This window comes from Danio rerio, chromosome 5 (assembly GCF_052040795.2).
Source record: "Danio rerio strain M-AB ecotype USA chromosome 5, GRCz13ab, whole genome shotgun sequence".
NCBI lineage: Eukaryota > Metazoa > Chordata > Actinopteri > Cypriniformes > Danionidae > Danio > Danio rerio.
The window spans coordinates 61502400-61523123 of record NC_141025.1 but is presented as its reverse complement, the minus strand read 5'-3'; the positions used below and the strand labels follow the sequence as shown (position 1 = coordinate 61523123).

General features: G+C 35.8%; 1 protein-coding gene across 1 annotated transcript in view; it reads right to left on the bottom strand.

The window, feature by feature from the left end:
* Positions 1-4979: 4979 nt before the first annotated feature.
* tmc2a (transmembrane channel-like 2a) overlaps positions 4980-20724 on the bottom strand; it is a 30411-nt gene continuing 14666 nt past the window's right edge. The window contains 16 exon segments of the mRNA NM_001302237.1: positions 4980-5752; positions 5958-6081; positions 6844-6922; positions 9147-9272; positions 9353-9592; positions 11933-12000; positions 12089-12217; positions 12377-12535; positions 12631-12810; positions 15502-15690; positions 15920-16067; positions 16819-16961; positions 17821-17919; positions 18012-18118; positions 18297-18378; positions 18550-18640. Coding sequence (NP_001289166.1) covers positions 5544-5752; positions 5958-6081; positions 6844-6922; positions 9147-9272; positions 9353-9592; positions 11933-12000; positions 12089-12217; positions 12377-12535; positions 12631-12810; positions 15502-15690; positions 15920-16067; positions 16819-16961; positions 17821-17919; positions 18012-18118; positions 18297-18378; positions 18550-18640 — 2173 coding nt within the window. The 3' untranslated portion in view covers positions 4980-5543.

Here is a 20724-nt window from a genome sequence, read left to right as displayed (position 1 = left end):
TTGGACTGGCCTACTCACATTTTCCTGAGACCCTGACCCAGTTATGTGCAAAAGGTTCCTAGCACCCCCTTTTAAAATAGGTAATGAATCTGCAAGAAGAAGGCAGACCCAGCGCTTTCATTGTCTGCACACTGTGCTTCAAGTGACCACAGAGCATACATCTCTATCAGCAGAAGGGAAGTGCCATATGAAAGCAGAGCTTGGCCCATTAGATAGTTGATGCTATTGCCCTCACTTGTCTGTGTCATATTTAAAAATCCCTAGACTACAATTAGCTGTGTAAAAGCACATTTATTAATTAATTGAACAATAATAATTTAATCATTTAAAATAATAATTTTATAATTTAAACAGCATTTACGCTTATGTTAGTCTGCTTTTTTATTTTTGCTAGGTTTCCACAATCCTGGACCAGGCTGTATCCTGAGCATCTGCTGTTGTGGTCATGGAGGAGTGGAAAGCGTGAGACAGATTCCTGTAAGACCCCACTGATAGATGAGTCTTTGCATTAATCCTAAAGGGCAAGCCTGTACACAAGCCAGGGACCTCTCCTCTTTCTCCACGATAGACATTCAGCTTTCTCCAGCCTCTGGCGCTTAGACTCCAGCTCTGCACAAGAAGTGTGGCCATAGCCATAATCCTGATTTCTCTTGAGGTTTTTTTTTACCTTCACTATCGTCAATTGGTGCAGTTTGTTCCTTGCCCCTGTTGCCACTGGCTTGCATGGTTCGGGTCTTGTGGAGCTGCACATTGATGGATTTGCTCTTCAATGTTTGGACTTTCAGCTGTGAAAATTAAATCACACTGAACTGAACTAAACTGAATTTAACTCTGAAAACTGGACAGAAACTGTTTCAATGTACTATAATCTTCTATGTTAAGCTGCTTTGACACAATCTACATTTTAAATGCGCTTTAGAAATAAAGGTGAGTTTAATTGAATCATTTTCTGTTTTTGATGGGAACACACAGCATCCATTTCTCCAATGCAATGGCCCATACGAGATGCCACTGAGCCCAGACTGAGCCCAAAGAAGTTGACAGTGCTTCTGTACACTGTTAACCTAGGGCTTCCTTTTGGCACAGAACAGTTTTCACTGGAATTGTGGATGCAACTACACATTTTGGTACTTGACAAAGGTTTACCAAAGTAGCCCATTGGGTGATATCACTTATAGTTGAATGATGATTCTTGAGATCATAGTTGTTTAGCCTAGGCTTGCACCCTTGTCCTTCATGCACTGAAAATCTTCCAAACTCCTTAAATATTTTAGTTATGTTATACACCAGGGGTGGCCAACCCTGTTCCTGGAGAGCCACTTTCCTGCAGATTTCAGTTGCAACCCATATCAAACACACCTGCCTTTAATTATCACGTGGTGTTCAGGTCCTAATTAATTGGTTCAGGTGTGTTTGATATGGGCAGCAACTGAAATCTGCAGGAAGGTGGCTCTCCAGGAACAGGGTTGGCCACCCCTGTTATACACTGTTGAAAGTAAAATAACCAAATGTCTTTTTATCTTTCTTTGAGGAATATTGTTTTTTAACACTTCAATAATTTTCTCACATATTTGTTGGCAAACTGGCCTATCTTTGCTCCAAAAAGACTAGACATTTCTTGGATGCTGCTCCATAATTACAATTACTGGTTGACATCACCTGTTTCATTTTATATAATTATTTAATCAATTTACCTGATTACTAGCCCTTTTTTTTTGCGGAATGTGTGGCAGGTATGAACGACAGGAAAGGATGTACATTTACAAATGAAATTGACCAGACAATACTTTGTCTTACACAGGTATTCATCAACAAGTATTTATTATTAATGTTCACAGAAAGAAAGAAAGAAAGAAAGAAAGAAAGAGAGAAAGACAGACAGACAGACACACAGACACACAGACAGACAGAAAGATGCTTTTATCCATTAAAACACAAAGCATGTAAACCTGTTGGTACCATTCAAATGTACTGCAGATACTTAGAAATACATGCATCATAGTAGCAGACCAAATAGAGGAGGTAATGTATTAGAACAACTCTGATATTGAAAATATATGCAATATGAGTGCACAACTATCTAACAGAAGGCAATCAGCAAGAATAAATAAATGTTAAGAAAGCAAGCTCAATGGGTAGAGAATTAGCAGTGGTCAAATAGCTTGTTCTAAAAATACAGTGTTTCTTCAGACTGCATGTAATGGCCCGTTTTCACTGAGTGGTACAGTACGGTACAGTTCAGTTTGGTATGCTTTTATGGTCGTTTCCACTGTGAAAAGATGTACCGAACTGTACCATACCACTTTTTCGTCACCCTTTCGAAAAGGTACCAAACAAGAGAAAGTGTACCAAAAGGCGGAGCTAGACACACAGCTGAACGCTATTGGTGTACAGAGATACGTCATTTGCTTACGCAACAATCCAGAATGAAAACAAAAGAGCCGTCATGTTTAAAATACAAAGCCGACTGAGCCGAGATTACAATGTAAATATAATAACGAGCCATAGTCGACCCAGGCTCAAACTAACCTTGTGGTCGTCTTGATGAACAGCCACAAAAGCCAAAAAGAAGAGCAGATTTACCCTGTGCCCCGTGTTTTTTTTTGAGCCAGTCTCAGTTTCGCTTTCTTGCTTGCGCTCTGCTGCGCATCTATATCTGAAATAACAAACTTCTTTAGCTGATGATAATAACCTGATTATTGACGTGCTTTTGAAACCCAATCCTGTTGGAAACTGACAAAGGCGAGAGTGACAAATTCAGAAAGAAAAGGACAAACTCGCGAGTGAAGCGCGAATAAAGGAGAAGCCCGACAAAACTCAGGAGCAAATTGTTTCAGCAATCGCCTTCTGGACTATTCTGAACTCGCAATGTTGGTTGTGGAAACCCAAGCCTAATAAAGGTAACCCATACCGACCTGAACCGTACTGTACTGTACTGTACCACTCAGTGGAAACGAGCAATAAAGCACCTTTCAGCCTGCACCATCTGGAGTGTCATTTAACGCTTTAACTGGCATTGTAATTGGGTGACTAAACTTTTGCGCATATGTTATCGTTAAAACAAATAAACCTACAATTGATTCTGTGTCAAGAACGAAATGTAACTTCTTTACTTGGAGTGGAAGCTAAAGAATTAAAATAGCTAGAATAAAACCAATCGGTCATTGTAACAAGAATGTTCTTAGAAATAAACAATCCCAAAAATACAGTTTTGTTTGTTTTTAGTTGAAAGCCAGATGTTTCATTAATGTGTATTATTTTACTTGACAGTTGTACACATTTCACAAAATGCCTTTATTACTTAGAGTAATTTTAATTCTTAAATCAAGAAGCATTTTTACATAAGTATAAAATATTGGTTTGTTTTCAGAAATAAAAATTATAGCAAGATACACATAGATTATTTGGAAGGAAAAACTCATCTAATTTTGATGCATTATTTCTGAAAGCAAAACATTTTTTTTAATATTTGGACTAGAAACAAAACAAAAGCATTTTTTGTGCATGTGTGTGCGTATAATGGTGCTAATATAAAAACAGTTTCGGTACTTTCTTCATTTAGCTTGTTTTTTACTGTCATGTAAACTAATGCTTACTGTATTGGAATGCATTCCTGAAAAAATCTCGAAGTAGTGCAGGGGTGTGTCAAGCATATTTAGTTAAAAAAATTAATTATACAATAAAAATGACGGGGCAGCGCAGTGGCTCAGTGGGTTGCACAATCTCTTCAGAGCAAGAAAGTAACTGGCTCAGTTGGCGTTTCGGTGTGGAGTTTGCATGTTCTCCTTGTGTTTGGTGGGTTTCCTCCATGTGCTCCGGTTTTCCCCATAAGTCCAAAGACATGCATTATAGGCGAATTGAATAAGCTAAATGTCTGTAGTGTGTGTGTGAATGAGAGTGTATTGATGTTTCCTAGAAAGGAAGGGCACCCGCTGCGTAAAACATTTGCTGGATAAGTTGGCGGTTCATTCCGCTGTTGCGACCCCAGATTAATAAAGGGAGTAAGCCAAAATAAAAATGAATAAATTAATAAAAATACATTTCAAATTGTCATTGTCCTAATGTTATCTGACAAAAAAAAACATGTCAAACATTTTCAAATAGCTTTAAAATAGGTTTCTAAAGACAAAATAATAAAATGCAGAAAAAAGAAATCTATTTATATATTTACAAAACATCTTATACAAATAAAGAATTCAAAAAGATTTGCAAACAATTTGGGTGCTTGTTTAGCGAAACCGAATAATTTATCTTTGAGAAAATTACTGAAGAATTTCCATTTGTTGTATTTATTATACCAACAATCCATTGTAAGTTCAGTAATACACCAGGTACATGTAGTGTAGTGAATTTATTTCTATGCATGATATAACACATACAGTACAGCAGCCACAAAGAGCATTTAGACACTTAAGACACAATTAAAAAACATAAATGTCACTTCATTAGACAGCTGAATCTCAAGCATTTATTATGAAAGAAAAATGCCCACTCAAGAAGCAAACTGTTTTGTGTGTGTGTTTGTGTGTATTTTGTATTCCTCACAATGTGTTGACCAAATGTCTCCACAAGTTTAAATATACTAGTAAATTTAGACCATGTGAGAACATTTTTGGTCCCTATGAAGAAAGTAGCACATAAATCCAACTGAATTAAATATTTATTATGTAAAAATGCCAATTGTTTTGTGAGGGTTGGATTTATGGGTAGGCTTGTGGGGGTTAGAGTATACAGTTTGTATATACAGTTATAAATTTTCTAATTTATGGGAAACCTATGGTGTGTGTGTGTGTGTGTGTGTGTGTGTGTGTGTGCGTGTGCGTGTGCGTGTGTAAAATGCTAACACAACAAATGTACTCCTTGTTATGAAGACATAATATATTTTGACAACTGGATTTTCAGTGTTAGTAAAATATGTTCATAGTTCACTTAATAACCTGAATATATATCTTTAAAATCACACAGTTTAGTCAGATAGTCACTGCAAAATTGCTCAGTAAAGTTAAAGATGAGACTTTTTGAGAAAGGATGTCAATTAATGTTTTAGTCAATATCTAATGCAATTAAATTCAAACATTTTTATATAGGACTGAGGGTCCAAATTTTTTTTGGGGCTACCGTATGTATGTGATATTCAATTTACAGTAGGAAAAGTGTAGGTCACACTTTATTTTGATGGTTCATTTGTTGAATTAAGTTACATTACATCTACATGCCGACTAATTCTCATTAGTTTATAAGTAGACTGCTGGTTGGGTTAGGAGTCAGAATTAGGTTTAGTGTACTGTAAATTGACATGTACCTGCAAAGTTTCTTCTAGTCAGGTAAATGTCTGTTAAAGGAGCAGAGTCAACAGATATTAAGCAGACAGTCTAATAACACTCAAATGGTCCATGAAAATAAAGTGTTACGAAAGTGTGATATAAATTGTTTACGTTTTTCTGAGGTGTTTAACAGCATGTATTAAATCATTTTAAATATTACTTTCTCTAGAAAAAAAAATTGTGTACAGACAAACAGGATACAACAAATAATATCACACATCACTGCCGTCTAGGGGGTGGACCTTGACCCCTACCTGCCCCTGGTTGGCCAGGTAGAGGTCCAGGACCCCTGGGGCCTGGCGCTCGTGTCACAGGCCCCCGTGCATTAGGATTGGCTGATGCGAGTGACACATCTTTCTGCAGATGCACACCGCCAGCTGTGCCTGGTTTAACTTTTGCAGATTTTCCACCCTGGCCCTGGTTTTTTTCTGAGGAAACAAGTGACAAATTGAACGAGGTGTTTTCATCATTCATAGGTAAAACATGTTTAATATCTAAATAAGCATTAGACTATTTTACAGTTTAAAAAGGTAATTTTTTTTTTTTTTTTTTTTTTTTAGAAAACAGCTAAATATATTTAATAAATAAAAAAAAAAACATATCCAGTATTATAACATTCAATGTAATGCTCACCTGCGATATTCTCTCGAGGAGAAGGAGGCGTTGGAGGGCGATTGGGAAGCAGATCCTCTAGGTCTTTCATCACTTGGTTAGTGCTGTCTTTGTTGTTCCGTCTGTTCTTCTCCTCATCTCTTGCCTAGAAAGTAATATAAAGATTTAAAGATTGTGACTAATTGCTGTCATCTAACACCTTTCATGAATTTTTTGTGTATGCCAACATAGTGTTGGGGAAAGTTACTTAAGAAAGTAATGCATTACAATACTGTATTACAAAAATTAACTACTTGCACTAGTTACTTTTTTATGGTAAGTAATGTGTTACTTTTGAGTTACTTTTATGTTACTTTTTATTATCTGCTTGAGACTTGATCTCTTTCAGTTCTTTCAGTTTTTGATCTCTTTAAACCTTTTTTCCTTTCTTTTTTTAAATAGAGGACCTCTGCAATTAACAACACACTGTATAACCTACACCTTTATACCTTTAAAAAATACATTTAAAAAAATCTCAGATCTTTCTGACTCCATATGCCATACAGTATATACAGATTATTGAAAGTTTAAAGCAATATGTTTGCTACTTTTGTACTATTTGTCTTAAGTAAAATCCCTGTCCATTGAGACAATCACCTTTTTCTTTTCTTCGATGCGTTCCAAATAATGAACAGATTCTCTATTTAACTGTGTGATTTATTGTGACAACTTTAATTTTAATTTAGCAATTTATTTTTTAAAAGCTAATTAATTAAACTAAAAAGGTACTCACATTGCATTTTTAAAAACAGTAACTCAATTATTATAACTTAAGTAATGCTATACTTAGAAAATTTATATTATTGCGTAGCTCACATTACTTGTAATTCGTTACCTCTAACACTGTACCAACATTAACACTACTAACCATCTGCATTTTCTTTTTTAGCTCATTGTTGGAGTTCTTGTAGGCCTCTGACACAGAATTCAGGTAGTAAATGGCCAGTCTGTAAGAAAAAAAATTTGAACGTTATATAGATTGTTTGCAGCACAGATTATCCAAAAATTCATTGCCTGCCAAAATGCCATTTCTGTGTGGACTTTGCATGTTCTCTTTTAGTGCTCCTAGTGTGAATGTGGTTTTCTCAGAACTGGGTGTTCACAAGGTAGTGTATACAGGAAGCAAAGATTGAAATTCAAAAATTTTATGACCCTTGTTAAGACTTCCCAAACATTAAGGCCTCATCGCCACTTTAGGATTCAACCTGTAACATTGGGGACAATAAAATTTACAGTATATTTACAGAGAACTAGCGGGCAGCTAGCTTTCTGCAACTCTCACATGGCCACCCACTGAAGCTAAGCAGGGCTGCACCTGGTCAGTACTTGGTTGGGAAACCACATAGGAAAGCTAAGTTGCTGCCAAAAGGGGGTGCTCAACCTGCGGTCTGTGTGGGTCCTAATACCCCACGATAGTGAAGGGGACTTTATGCTGCTCAGTGCGGCTGTCTTTCGGATAAGACGTTAAACCAAGGTTTCGCAAAAAAGTAGGGGTTTAACCAAATTTGGCCACTAGCCTCTGTCCATCATGGCCTCCTAACCATCCCCATAGAATAATTGGCTTCATCACACTGGCTGTTTCTCAATATGCGTTCTTCAGCGGTCTTGCGTCCTCGTGTGATGTCATCATCAGCTGTCAAAGTTCAGTTTCAATACTCAAGACCACAAGAAAGGAGGGCGCGTGAAATTTCCCGGATGTGTTCTTGATATCGAGGCAGCGATGCAGACTTGAGCACTGAACTCGCTTTGGAAGTCCCAGAAGTCATTGCGACTGGTGGTGGGAAGCACAGCATATTAAATAGGTTTATTATTAAAGTTTAGAGATATAACTTATTTGTCTCAGGAGTTTCCCTAAATGAAACGCTTTAAGCGTGTTTATTTGCTGAAATTAGTATTAAAATAAGTTTTATTTGTATTGTGCAATGCACATTTGTAAAGTCTTTATGCATAGTATATATTGTGAAAAGGGGAGAAAAATAAATCGCTGTATGAATGCTGTAATGTTTAAATAATTTTTGGTTAAAGATGCGTGAGGGTCGTGTGACCATCTGGAAAAACGCCGCATCTCATTTCTCAGAGGAAGCACTCTTTGCCCTCACGGTCTCCCGAGTTCGTTCTTCCGAGGTGATCTAGCATGACCGGTCTCCACAAGAATGCAAGTCTATTTTCTGCGTTCTTGGAATTGAGAAACAGCCTGTGTCTCCTCTCCACCAATCAGTCGGTGAGTGGTATGCAGTCTGGTGCATTATGGTTGCTTTTTTGTCATCCAGGTGGATGCTGCACACTGGTGGTGGATGAGGAGTTCCCCCCCAATGTGTAAAGCGCTTTGAGTGTCTTGAGTGCTATATAAATGTAAGGAATTATTATTATTATTTACGAAATAAACAAAGCAGCAGATCAAATTTAGACAAACTTTAACATACTAATACAAAATGTAATACCTTGGAAAATACCATTTAAGACTTTTTAATACTTTTTAAGACCCCGCGGACATTCTGGGCTAGAAGGGCATTCACTGCACAAAACATGCCAGAGTAATTGGCGGTTCATACCGCTGTGGCTGAGCCAAGGGATAGTAAGTGATTGAGTTAGGAATGACCAGAACAAAAACCAGAACAATAAATTGCTGAGAGTTCCAATGCGAGATTTTTAAGAGGTTTTGTAATTTCTGTTTTCAATTAATCAGTAAAAATGTTTTGTAAAATAACACAAACATTTTATTGTACTTGAACATTTTGCTCTAAAACATACAATTCACACTCCCACCACTTTCACACTCACACCCTAAATGTTCTTATCTAGTAACTTAGATACATGCTTTATAACATAGCTTCATGTTACAAATCCAATGTGATACCTGTTGAGCATGTGAAATGTTGTTTTGAACATTTCAAGTGAAACCCATATGATCAAATATGAAAAAAGCATGTGCAAAAAAGGGGAAATAAAAGCTTTACAATAGAATGTTTAAAAACTGCAAATTTCACTTATTTTGTATGTGATATTAACATGTGATCAAATACATGAAACCCCATAAAGAAATATGTTCTGGCACAATCAGGATTTGAACTAGGGAACTTAGTTGCTGCAAAAAAAAAAAAAAAATGTCAGTGCTACCCACTCATCCCTACCTGCAGTATGTGATCATGCCATTTTAAATAATTCACTTACACCATGAGAAGTACTGCAGATATAACGAGTCCCGGGTTTGCGACATATCCAAAGAGAGTCCCCATAAATGCTGGTAGATCCAGATCAATGGTCTCCATAACAACGTCGAACATTCTTTCCTTTCCACTACAGTAACAGGATGAACAGTTATGAATAAATGTTCATAATATAAGTTATTTTGGGCTATTATAGTATGCTTTTAGTACCTGAAAGGTCCACAATCAAAAGATGGTGGCAAAGACATAATGGTGTAAACCACAGGTAGGAGACTCAGAAAGAGGATGAGCAATAACAGGCCCATGTAGAAGTTATTGGATTTAGAAGCTTTAAAGACCCTCTCATGTGGGACATTACAGGCCATTACAGCCCAGCATTGATAGTACATAGATGAAAGGAGCCGCAGAACATTGATGCCTACAAGACCGGGAGCATAGAATGCCCCCATCCTGACAAACACAGAAAACAGCTTTATAAATATTCAGGTAAAGAAGTGTTAGGTAGCTTATTCTTGTTTGGTTACATTTTAAAAGTGTACATATGAGGACAAAAATGAGCCATGGATGCACATTCATTTAAGTACACCTAAATGGTTCTTATCACATTAAAGGGTTAGTTCACCCAATATGGCATTAATTATGGTATCAGTTATTCACACATGCACAGGTGGGTAGTAATTAATTAAATTTACTTTGTTATACATTTAACAAAGTAAATAAGTACTTTTCTTTGGGTAGCGGTGTACTTTTTGAGTACATTTAAAATGTTAATTTTTACTCAAGTAAATTATTAGAAAAAAAATCATAACTTTTACTTCACTACATTTGGCGGTGTTCTTTCGTAACTGTCAAATGATAATAAATAGGATTTATATGACTTGTTTGCAAATATCACGAGGCTCCACATTGGAGAGGTTGTGTCGCGAGAGGTTGCTATGGAGACACGTCTCCCTCTTTTGGTTCGAGTCCGCTGCCCCAAGTTCAGTCTATGTTTTCACTCTAAGATGTCAATAAGAGTAGTTTAATATTGAGATGCACGCTGTACATCAAACTGACATCGCAACATATACATGAATTCCAGCTCTAACCTGAAAAAAACAAAACAAAAAAAAAATTGTAGTGGTATGTGTGAAAATTATCCCAATGTTAATTTGACATTAACTTTTTTGATCACCAGCCACTGTTTCTAGTAGGGTTCCAACATTACAAGCCATTTACCATTTTCACTAGCCACAATTTTCTTGCTTGGAAAATATATTTTATATGCATGAATTTGACTTTGACATACTACAATTACTTGATTTAGATGTTGTGTTATGTCCACATGCCTCCTCATTCATTTTACTTTTTGTGTGTATTGTGTATTAGCTTTCTCAGTGTGCATGAGCAAATGGGTTGTCGCAATGCAATTAGTTGTTATTTCACATGACTTTTCAGGGCTCAAAATTAAGGGTTTACCAAATTTATCTCTGACCACACCAAATAGCTATTTCTTAGCCATAAATTTTTTATTTGTCAAAACAAGGAAAATATTGCTGTAAAGGTGCACTTTTAAATTCGACAAAACTTTTCTTTTAAAAAACATTACACACACACACACACACACACACACACACACACACACACACACACACAAATACACACACACTCACACACGCGCACACACACACACACACACACATATATATATATATATATATATATATATATATATATATATATATATATATATATATATATACTCAGTTGAAGTCAGGATTATTAACCCCCCTAAATTATAAGTAATTTTTATTAGTAGTTACAAAAAGTAACTAATAACTATTTAAATTAGTAATTTTTTCATCAGATACTTTTTACTCGTTACTCGAGTAACTTTTCGATTGTATTTTAACTTTTAGGATTGTTCCTTTTACTTTTACTTGTGTACAGATTTTGTATACTCTACCCACCTCTGCATTCATGTCATTCCAAACCCATGACACCTTTGTTCATCATCAAAACACAAATTAAGATATTTTAAATTAAACCTGAGGGCTCCCTCATTTTCTAAAGACAGCAACAGTCCCAACCCATTCAAAGCTCAGACAAATACCAAAAAGCATCCTCAAACAAAGCATACATTGTCAGTGGTTTTTAATTGGAAGTACTATGTTCTGTATGTGTGTCATGCTCATTCAAACTGATCATGTATACCTCGCATACACTTGTGATTTATTTCAAACTGATTAAGTTGTGCACAGGCATCGGAGGTATACATCAGTGTATTCTTACACTGAGGAGAAGAAGCCATGGAATGAATTCATTATTTTTGTGCACACAAAAGTATTTTCAGCTTTATTGAACCACAGAGATCACATTTTGGTATCTTTCTTGACTTTGAACAAGTCAGGACTATTGCTGACAATAGAGGATGTGGGAGCTCTTGAATTTCCTCCAAAATATTTTCATTTGCATTCTGAAGATGGGCAAATCATCAGAATACAAGTGGGTTGCAGTTACATAAAGCTACGTAATTAATAACCCAATTAAAGTTATTAGGTGAACTATACTCTTTTGATGACATATTATATATGTTTTACAAATACTTTAAGGTTTAAGATACCTACAGTGCATATTCAATGCAAATAGTTTCAGATAATTTAGTAAAAAGGATTGCCTATTCAGCATTGAATAACCAGCAAATTATTTTCACTAGATCTTAAATGTTTTATGCATAATATTCAAACAGAAAGAAGTGTATTGTGCATAAAACTAAGTATTGTACCAAAATCTATGTAATTTTGTTCCTACCAGATCATTCCTTGGTTAAATACCAAACCAAGCACATTGCCGCTTATGTCAAATTCACCATAGGAAGGCTGAGAAGCAAACAAACAAACATAAAAAAGCTGTTAATCATCAAAACCTTAAGATTAGACAAGTGATAATCTTATATAAAAAGTTTACCCATCCGGCTTCCAGATCCCAGCACCAGCAATAGTTCAGGAAACGTACAATGAACGCTCTCAAGAAATCACCGATGAGGATGGTCAGATATGTCACCTGTATATCTGATATAGTCAGCTTCACAAACTCCTAATGATAGGGTGGGAATGATTAAAAGCTTTTATTTTGACCATTAATAAAAAAGGCACTACAAATATGCAAACAATCTGCCTTGTCAATTATTCACTATATACTTAATAGATGATTCTGCTGTCTCTTTGTGCTGGACAATTAACTCAAGACACATACTACTCCCACTGTGGTTTCCCAGCATGGGCCTCTGATGGCATCCGCTGGGTTGATAGGAGGTGGAGTGCCTGTGTCATTTGGGTTGTTGGCTGTGTAGTTGGCATAGTACTCCTTCAAGAACCAAATGCTGGCATTTTTTATAGACTCCTCTTCTTCAAGCTTTAAGCAAAAATATATTTGGACAGTTAAAAAAATCTAATTTTCACTACTTTGCATGGACAGCAAATAAGTGATGTTATTGTTATAAAACCTACTTTTGCATTGACCTCATCAAACAGAGCCAGCAAAAATGTGTAGAGATTGCCAAGAAAGAGTGCAAATATACGTCCAAGTTGCCACTTGAGAGCGATACGTGGATGGTACTCCTCCAACTCTGCGATGGTCTCAAAGAGCATTGGACCCACCAGTCCCAACAGAGACATGATGATCTCAAGCTGAAATAAAAAATTATTGTTATTACATCACACATCAGTGTACATATTACATGTGAACTAGTATCAATCTAAAATATGCTGGATTGTATCAACCAAAATTGTGTAAAATGGACAGAGCCAGCCAACTCGGATACATTTTTTTTTAATATAAATTTTCTTATATAGTAAAATTTAATCAAAATTATTGGGCTTGTCCATATTTTCCACAAATTTGTGTTGAAACAAACCAACCTTTTAAAAAATGTATTTTATAAGTTTTGAAAGGTGTTTGGATTTGAATCCAACACATATAGACAAATGATGCATATAAATATATAAGCAAATCACATATATAAAATACAATTTCATATTTGTATTTTTATTATAGAGGCCATATATACAACATTTATTTGAAAATATTGCAAAAATTGTCACCTACATATTAATTTTATTCAACCTTTGGGATTACAAATACCAACCCAGGCTTATTCTGAAAACGTAGTCCAGCAGACGTTTCTGGAGACCGCGAAATACATCTCGGGAGGTTCGTATTTGTGCAGTTTTTGTTTTCGCGAATCCGCTAGAGGCCGCTGTGTGCACTTTTTCGTATCTCGAAAGTCTCTTGTAAGTGCCGTTCGCGCCTGCGCTGTTCTCGCGTCAACCCACCAGAGGCCTCTGTCTCACTGAGCAAATGATTGACTGTGCGACCAGCCAATCGGCTGAACCACCCTTCTCCTTCCCTGAACCCAGCCAGTTTTACCGATTGACCTGCCCGCCCGCTCACTTCCCTAAACCCGAGCAACATTTTATAAAAGCCATCTAGAAAAAGAAAAACCCTCGTCTGTTTTTTTTTTTGTTGTTTTTTTTTACCACGTTTTCGGATTTCACCGTGTTCTCACCCTGTTATGAACTCGTTCGCTTTATTTTTTGGATTCTGTTTTTGTCTTACCTGGTTTCTGGAACCACTCTTCCCCGGACTCGAACGCCTTTGTCAACTCCTCCTCTCTGTATCTGAAGTCCGCCAACGCAAACGCTGAGCTGAGCGGACAAACTGACTGCAGCGGGAAAGCCCTCCACACGGAGGTAAGCGGTCAGCCGGCAAGTGCGAAAGGGAACGGCGTCACACCGCCCCGTAGCATACGCTTAAAAAAATTAAATGCAGCCATTTTTACCTCCCGGGACGTATTTCGCGGTCTCCAGAAACGTCCGCTGGACTAAATTTTCAGAGAGTCTGGGTTGACAAATACAGTGCATCCATAAAGTATTCATAGCGCTTCACTTTTTCCACATTTATTATGTTACAGCCATATTCCAAAATGGATTAAATTCATTGATTTCCTTAAAAATCTACACATAATACCCCATGATGACAATGTGAAAAAAGATTTTTTGAAATTGTTGCAAATTTATTATAAATACAATCCTGACATCACATGTAAATAAGTATTTACAGCCTTTGCTTAGTACTTTGTTGATATAGTTGGTACAGCCTCAAGTCACAATGAATATGATGCCACAAGCTTGGCACACCTGTCTTTGGGAATTTTTGCCCATTCCTTTTTGCAGTACCTCTCAAGGTCTGTCAGGTTGGAAGGGAAGCGACAGTAAATACTTTCCGGATGCACTATACATGCAATTATGTTCAAATTTATTAAATATAATTTTAAAAAATAACATATATAAAACATATATTATAGCTAATATATTTACATATTTTAATTATGGTGGTTAAAACATATATATAAATTCAACCGTAAAGTTTTATATTTTATATATGTGAAATAAAAAAATTAACTTGAATATCATATATCCAGTTTGCTTATATATATATATATAACAAAAGTCTTGTCATCGATACCTTTTGTAAGAGCAAGAAATAATAACTTCTATTTGATAATATACAAAATGTGGCAGAAAATAAATTTTTCTGATGAATCATCTGTTGAACTGCATCTCATACATCATAAATACTATAATAGATCTATTGGAATCCGCATAGACCAAAGATTCCCAGAGATTTCAGTCAAGTCTGGTGAAGGAAAAAATCATGGTTTGGGGTTACATTCAGTATGGGGGTTGTGCGAGAGATCTGAAGAGTGGATGGCAACATCACAATTATCAAAACATTTGTGCTGCCTATTACATTACAAACATTCCAGATGACTTTATTAATAAGTTATTTGAGTCATTGCAAAGATGTATGGATGCAGTCCTCTAAGCTTATGGAAGTCATACACAATATTCATTATTTTTCCACAGCACAATGACTTTATTATTATTTATACCCTACATTATTTCTCTTAAGTTACAAGACTTTTGCCTAAGCAAAGTCAGACCTTACTGTCCTTAATGAAATCATTAAAAATCAAGGCATGATCATATTTTATAAATCATTAAAAATCAAGGCATGATCATATTTGATTTTAGTAACATAAGCATAATCTAGAGGCCTTTGCTATTCATATAAGACATTTCTGATACCAAATGATCCACTGGAAGTCAAGTTATTATTTGTTGTTCCGAAAACTTGGGGAGGTGACAACTTTTGTCAGGTAGTGTATGTGCACAGTCTGATGCTAGAATGTTTTTTTTTTTTTTAATTGATAGGTAAATTTATTTTAATCATATAAATGCATATCAGTTTTTGTCAATGCAAAAAATAAAAATATCAGATCAAGAAAAGATATTAAATCTGGACGTGTATATCTTTACCTCATTCTTCTCATACCATGAGAGGTTGTCCATGTTTTGAAACTCTTGAGAGCGTTTGACTACAAAATAGATGAGATAGCCACTTCCACCCAATGTACAGGTGATGAGAAAGTTGGCTAGGACACGTAAGAATCTTCTCAGATGAATGTTTTCATCCTTTTGGTTCTCCTGCTCATCCACAATGGATTCCTGTAGAATGCATTAGAACATCTCAACTGAGAAAAACACATAGTGGAACTACAGAGCATTTAGGATATATATATATATATATATATATATTCATAAATCTTTGTCTTTTAGAGAGTTGACCTTCTCAGATGTCTGAAATAACCACAACACTGTGAAAAAAACTGCTGTGGTCAGCACACATACATGAACACCTACCCAATCATTTCCACAAATGCACATAAGCACATACTTTGAAGCTGGTGGTGATGGAGGCGTATTTATTGTCAGCTGTCTCAGCGTTCCCAATAAGATAATCCCAGCTGGTGAACATCTTCCAGGCAAAGGTGAACTCATTGTCTTCTCCGTCCCCTCCCCCCACATCTGCGTTTTTAGCCATCCTAACAGCGAGAGTGGACTTTATTCAACACTTGTAGAGAATCCATTCTCGCCGGCAGGATAACAGAAGCGCAATTTCCAATTGCATTCAAAATAACAACAAGGGTTTAATAATACTAATAAATCACACAATCGTACTGCTATGCTGACTGGAGTGAAGATTTCATTTTAAAGGTGAGGTGTTTATAAAAGAGTAGACTTACAATGTCTGCTGTCCCGATTTGAGCTAAAGAGATGAACGTAGACTGATTTGAACACTTCGAAAACATTATATGAGCATCATTGTTCAAAATAAAATAGTCTCTCCTAATTTCAATGGGTGGAAGGGAAGATTGTTATTATCATAGAGCAAGCTACTTTTATGTGTTCAAAATTGTGAATATCTGTCCAGTTCACTGACTTTACTTTTTGTAATTAAAAAATTCAAACTTTATTTGTTGTTACTATGAAGTAGAAGCAGGTTGAAAACACCATTAAGCTTATTTCCAGTAATTAAACACTTCACCTTTAAAATCAAGTATGTATTATGTTTTCTGTATCAGCTGTCTAATACAATCACACAATTAATCGGTTTAATTATCTCGGATATAGAATCAAAGACAATTAACTGTTTTCTACCTATAAAACCTTTTGTCACTGAGGGACAACAATTATGCTCTTTTTTACAGGCATAGAAATTCATAATCACATATTTCTCAAGAACATTTCATGTCATTGCTACAACATCTAGCAATGAATGAAAGAGGGACTCACGTTCTGATCACAACCATGAGGCTATACCCGAAGGTCCCAATGCCCACCATGAGGTAGGACAGAGGGAGACGAAACTTCAGGAAGCCAATGGTTCTCTGGTTATTATAGTAGCCATAGAAAAGTACTGAGTACTTGCAGTAACCCTGTTAAACAGAAGGCATCAAAAAGAGTTATGGATAAACATGTATTTATGTTAAGACACTAAGAAATATGGCATACACTGTGTAACTCTCCAATTCTTTCAAGCAGTTTTCAAAGAAAATAAGCATATATACACAGGGTCAAAAGTTTGAGACTGACGAAAAAAAGTCCAATTTAAACCCATAAGTAAACTGAAAATCTTATTTGAAAGCCAGCATATTGACCTTATTCTCCGCAGACGAGCGGGCGCTGCCATTTGAATCTTTTTGGCACGAGATTTCCGGTCTCATTCACTTCCATTCATTTTTAGACATTAAAAACTGCTCGTTTCGCTGTTTGATGTTGCAAACTGATATTTTCTTGTTATATTATTCTACATAGTCTATATAGTCATGCAAACATTTGTTTGTAGAGCAAGTAGTTTAACCGTTTTTTGCCGTTTATTATTCTTTGTCATTTCTCCCATAGGCGACTGAAACGGATGTTCTAAGACAATCGCGAAAACAGGCGCACTTCCGCATTTTAGAATAAGGTCAATAAAGCAAATGAAATATTTCATATTCTGATTTTCTTGCTTCGTTGGTCACCAATGAAGTAAGTAAAATTGGAAAACTAATTATCTAAAAAATGGTGCAGTGAAGCATAAGATATTTGTTGGATTCTTAAAACATGTTGGAGAAATGAATCATAAGATGTTAGTACAACTTGTAGAGCTCATGCATCTTGAGTGCTGTTGTCAAAAAGATTACCAAAAAAAAAAAAAAAGGCAAAGAACATTCATATTACACTGTGACTTTTCACTTTCAATTGCGGTCTCATACTTTTAGACCCCATTATATCATACATATTTGCTTATCTTACATTGAAATCCGTAAGAACAGAATAGTCCATTGCAGTATCTTGGTCTTCTCTCGGCACAGTTTTCCGAGGAATGGACCCATATGGAAGTCCCATGAGAACCTTGTTTGAAATGTTCATATGTTTAAATATACTGTAAGCAAAACAGCATCATTTAATTGTTGGGTACAGGGGAAAAAAGACAATACACTTACCTCTGGTATCACAACCAGGCCAAAAGTTAAGCTGAAGAGGACCAAGTTCATGCCATACATCCAACGGAGGAAAATAAAGTATGAAGCAACAGAGGAGCCAAAGTGACCTACAAATCGATGAAACATTGCCAAGGCTCAAAATACAGAATTACTTGCAACATTTATATATGATTCTATTTCTGTACAGCTTATAGAAATCATTCTCTATCTTTAGTAAGACATTTGAAGTAATGTGCAGAATTCCTGTGTGCAATATGAGTGAGTGGAAAATGCTTTAGTACATACTCTCAACTTCCTTTATTTTCCGCTCCCATGGGATGCAAGCCGTTCTAAAATTTTCAAAATCCCTTTTAAACTTTATCCATTTCTATATGATGAGACACAAAGCATGCCAGGAAAATTAGAATGTTGCAAGGTATTAGATTTTTACATTTTTCAAGAAAACACGAGTGGTGTTTTCGATCTGTTAAAACAGGATTGTTTTGTTTTCAACAGAAATAATAACAATTGCAAAATGCTGAGATTTACATATTCTTACCTTCATCATCATAACTTTGTAGGCATACAGCTTTCTGCCTTTCCCTTTGCCCAAAGCACCTTCAAATTTATCCACAAACTGCTGAGCCTCTCTAGACACAAAGAACATGGAAATGGGATGAAAAACTTTTAAAGATAAAAATGGCACCTCCAAGACTTAAATAGAACTGCAAAAAAGATATATATATATATATATATATATATATATATATATATATATATATATATATATATATATATATATATATATATTATTAATAATAACAACAATAATAGTAATAATAACAAGAAGAAGAAGAACGGATCATAGATTATAATTATTATTTCTTTTTATTACAATACTCAATACGCAATATGGAAACAGATATGATGTCAAACATTTGTTTACCAGCTATCATCCTGATCATCCAAAACTAAAACCTATCAGTTACAGAACATTTAAAAGGGCCCATATTTTACCCCTTTTTCAAGATTTAGGAGAAGTCTTTTTTTGTCTGTAAAGTTTCATCTTAAAACACCCTCAAATGTAAAGTTTGTGAGAAATGCTACATCAAGAACTTTCCCAATGGTTGTTTGATGTATTGGTAGTGGAGTTAATTGAAGCTTTTCTGCCACAATGTGTCACACACAAAGTCATTACAAAGTTCACACACACACACACACACACACACACGCACACACACACACACACACACACACACACACACACACACACACACACACACACACACACACACACACAGAGAGAGAGAGAGAGAGAGAGAGCCCACATTTAACTTGCACTGTTTTGCATGGTAAATATCACAGGACACATGTTAATATCCACTGCTGTATTGATATTTGTAATGTTAATGTACACAATAAAGAGTCTTCTTTTATAATTGTACTGACATGTGGCTGTGGTGATAAAGACGGTAAAATCGCTGTAATTCATTACAAACATGCAGTTTTAAACTTGTAAAACTCATTCTTTTTCACTTTTGATGATGATTGATGATCACAGAGGGCTTAACAGAACTTTTAATCCCAGTTGCTTTGCACACATCCTGTCTTGTTGATATAAAATATTCTCATTGCTACAGAGACATGTTAATTTGCAGCTGTCAATTTGGTAAGCAGGGAAACCACACTCTTATCTCACATTACGATAGGCCTCAAAATGGGAGGAATTTGGATCCTATTTTACAGTCAAAATTTAAAAGAAGAGACTTATTGTATTTATATCACCCCAATATGACTGTGGACACACTATACATACACACAGTTCTATCCAAATAGCTTCCAAACAATGATTTTCATCCTAGGTGCCCTTTAAGCTGAGGAGAAGGAGTGTAGCTAGGACCCCAGAGCAACAATGGGGCATGTGCACTTGAGGGTAAATGTCCAAATTCACTTTTGTTATATTTTGCCATTCCTTGTAAGAGCAAGTTGCATTTTTTAAGGGATCTCCAATCCTTTAGATGACACCAAGAATCCTCATTAATCTATAAGCAATATCACCACATGGGCTCAGGACTGCTTTGGCAAAGCTTTATCAAGTACCACATTACATAGTTACAGCCACAAATGCCAGTGAAAACTGTACTGTGCCAAAAGAAAGCCCAATGTTAACACTGTCCAGAAGCGCCATTAACTTCTTTAAGCTCAAAGGCATCTGGGAAGGACCATCACAAAGTGGACCATCACAAAGTGGAAACATGAACTGTGGTCAGATGAATCACTATTTCAGGTATAAGTCATTTCTATTTATATTAATTTATCACTTCTTTATATTTACATTCCAAACCCTTCCAAGCTGGCTTTTATTAAACCTCTTATTTAGAAACCACAACTTGATCCCAGTAACTTAGCTAATTATAGGCCTATTTAAAATTATTTAAAAAATGATTTCTGTCCGATTATGCCCCTTTTCATAGATGAACAATGTTTTTAAAGTGTTTCAGTCAGATTTCAGGCCTCATCACAGTACGGAAACGGCTTTAGCAAAAATAAGCAAGTTTTACTTGACCTCAAAGTTGCAGTTGACACTCGATCATGATATTCTTATAGACACCTTATATTTTATGTGTGTCCAGGGACAAGCTTTACAATGGTTTGAGTCAAACTTAACTGACCATTACCAGTTTGTTAATATGAAGGGACAGCTTTCACAAGTCAGGCCAATGAAACATGGAGT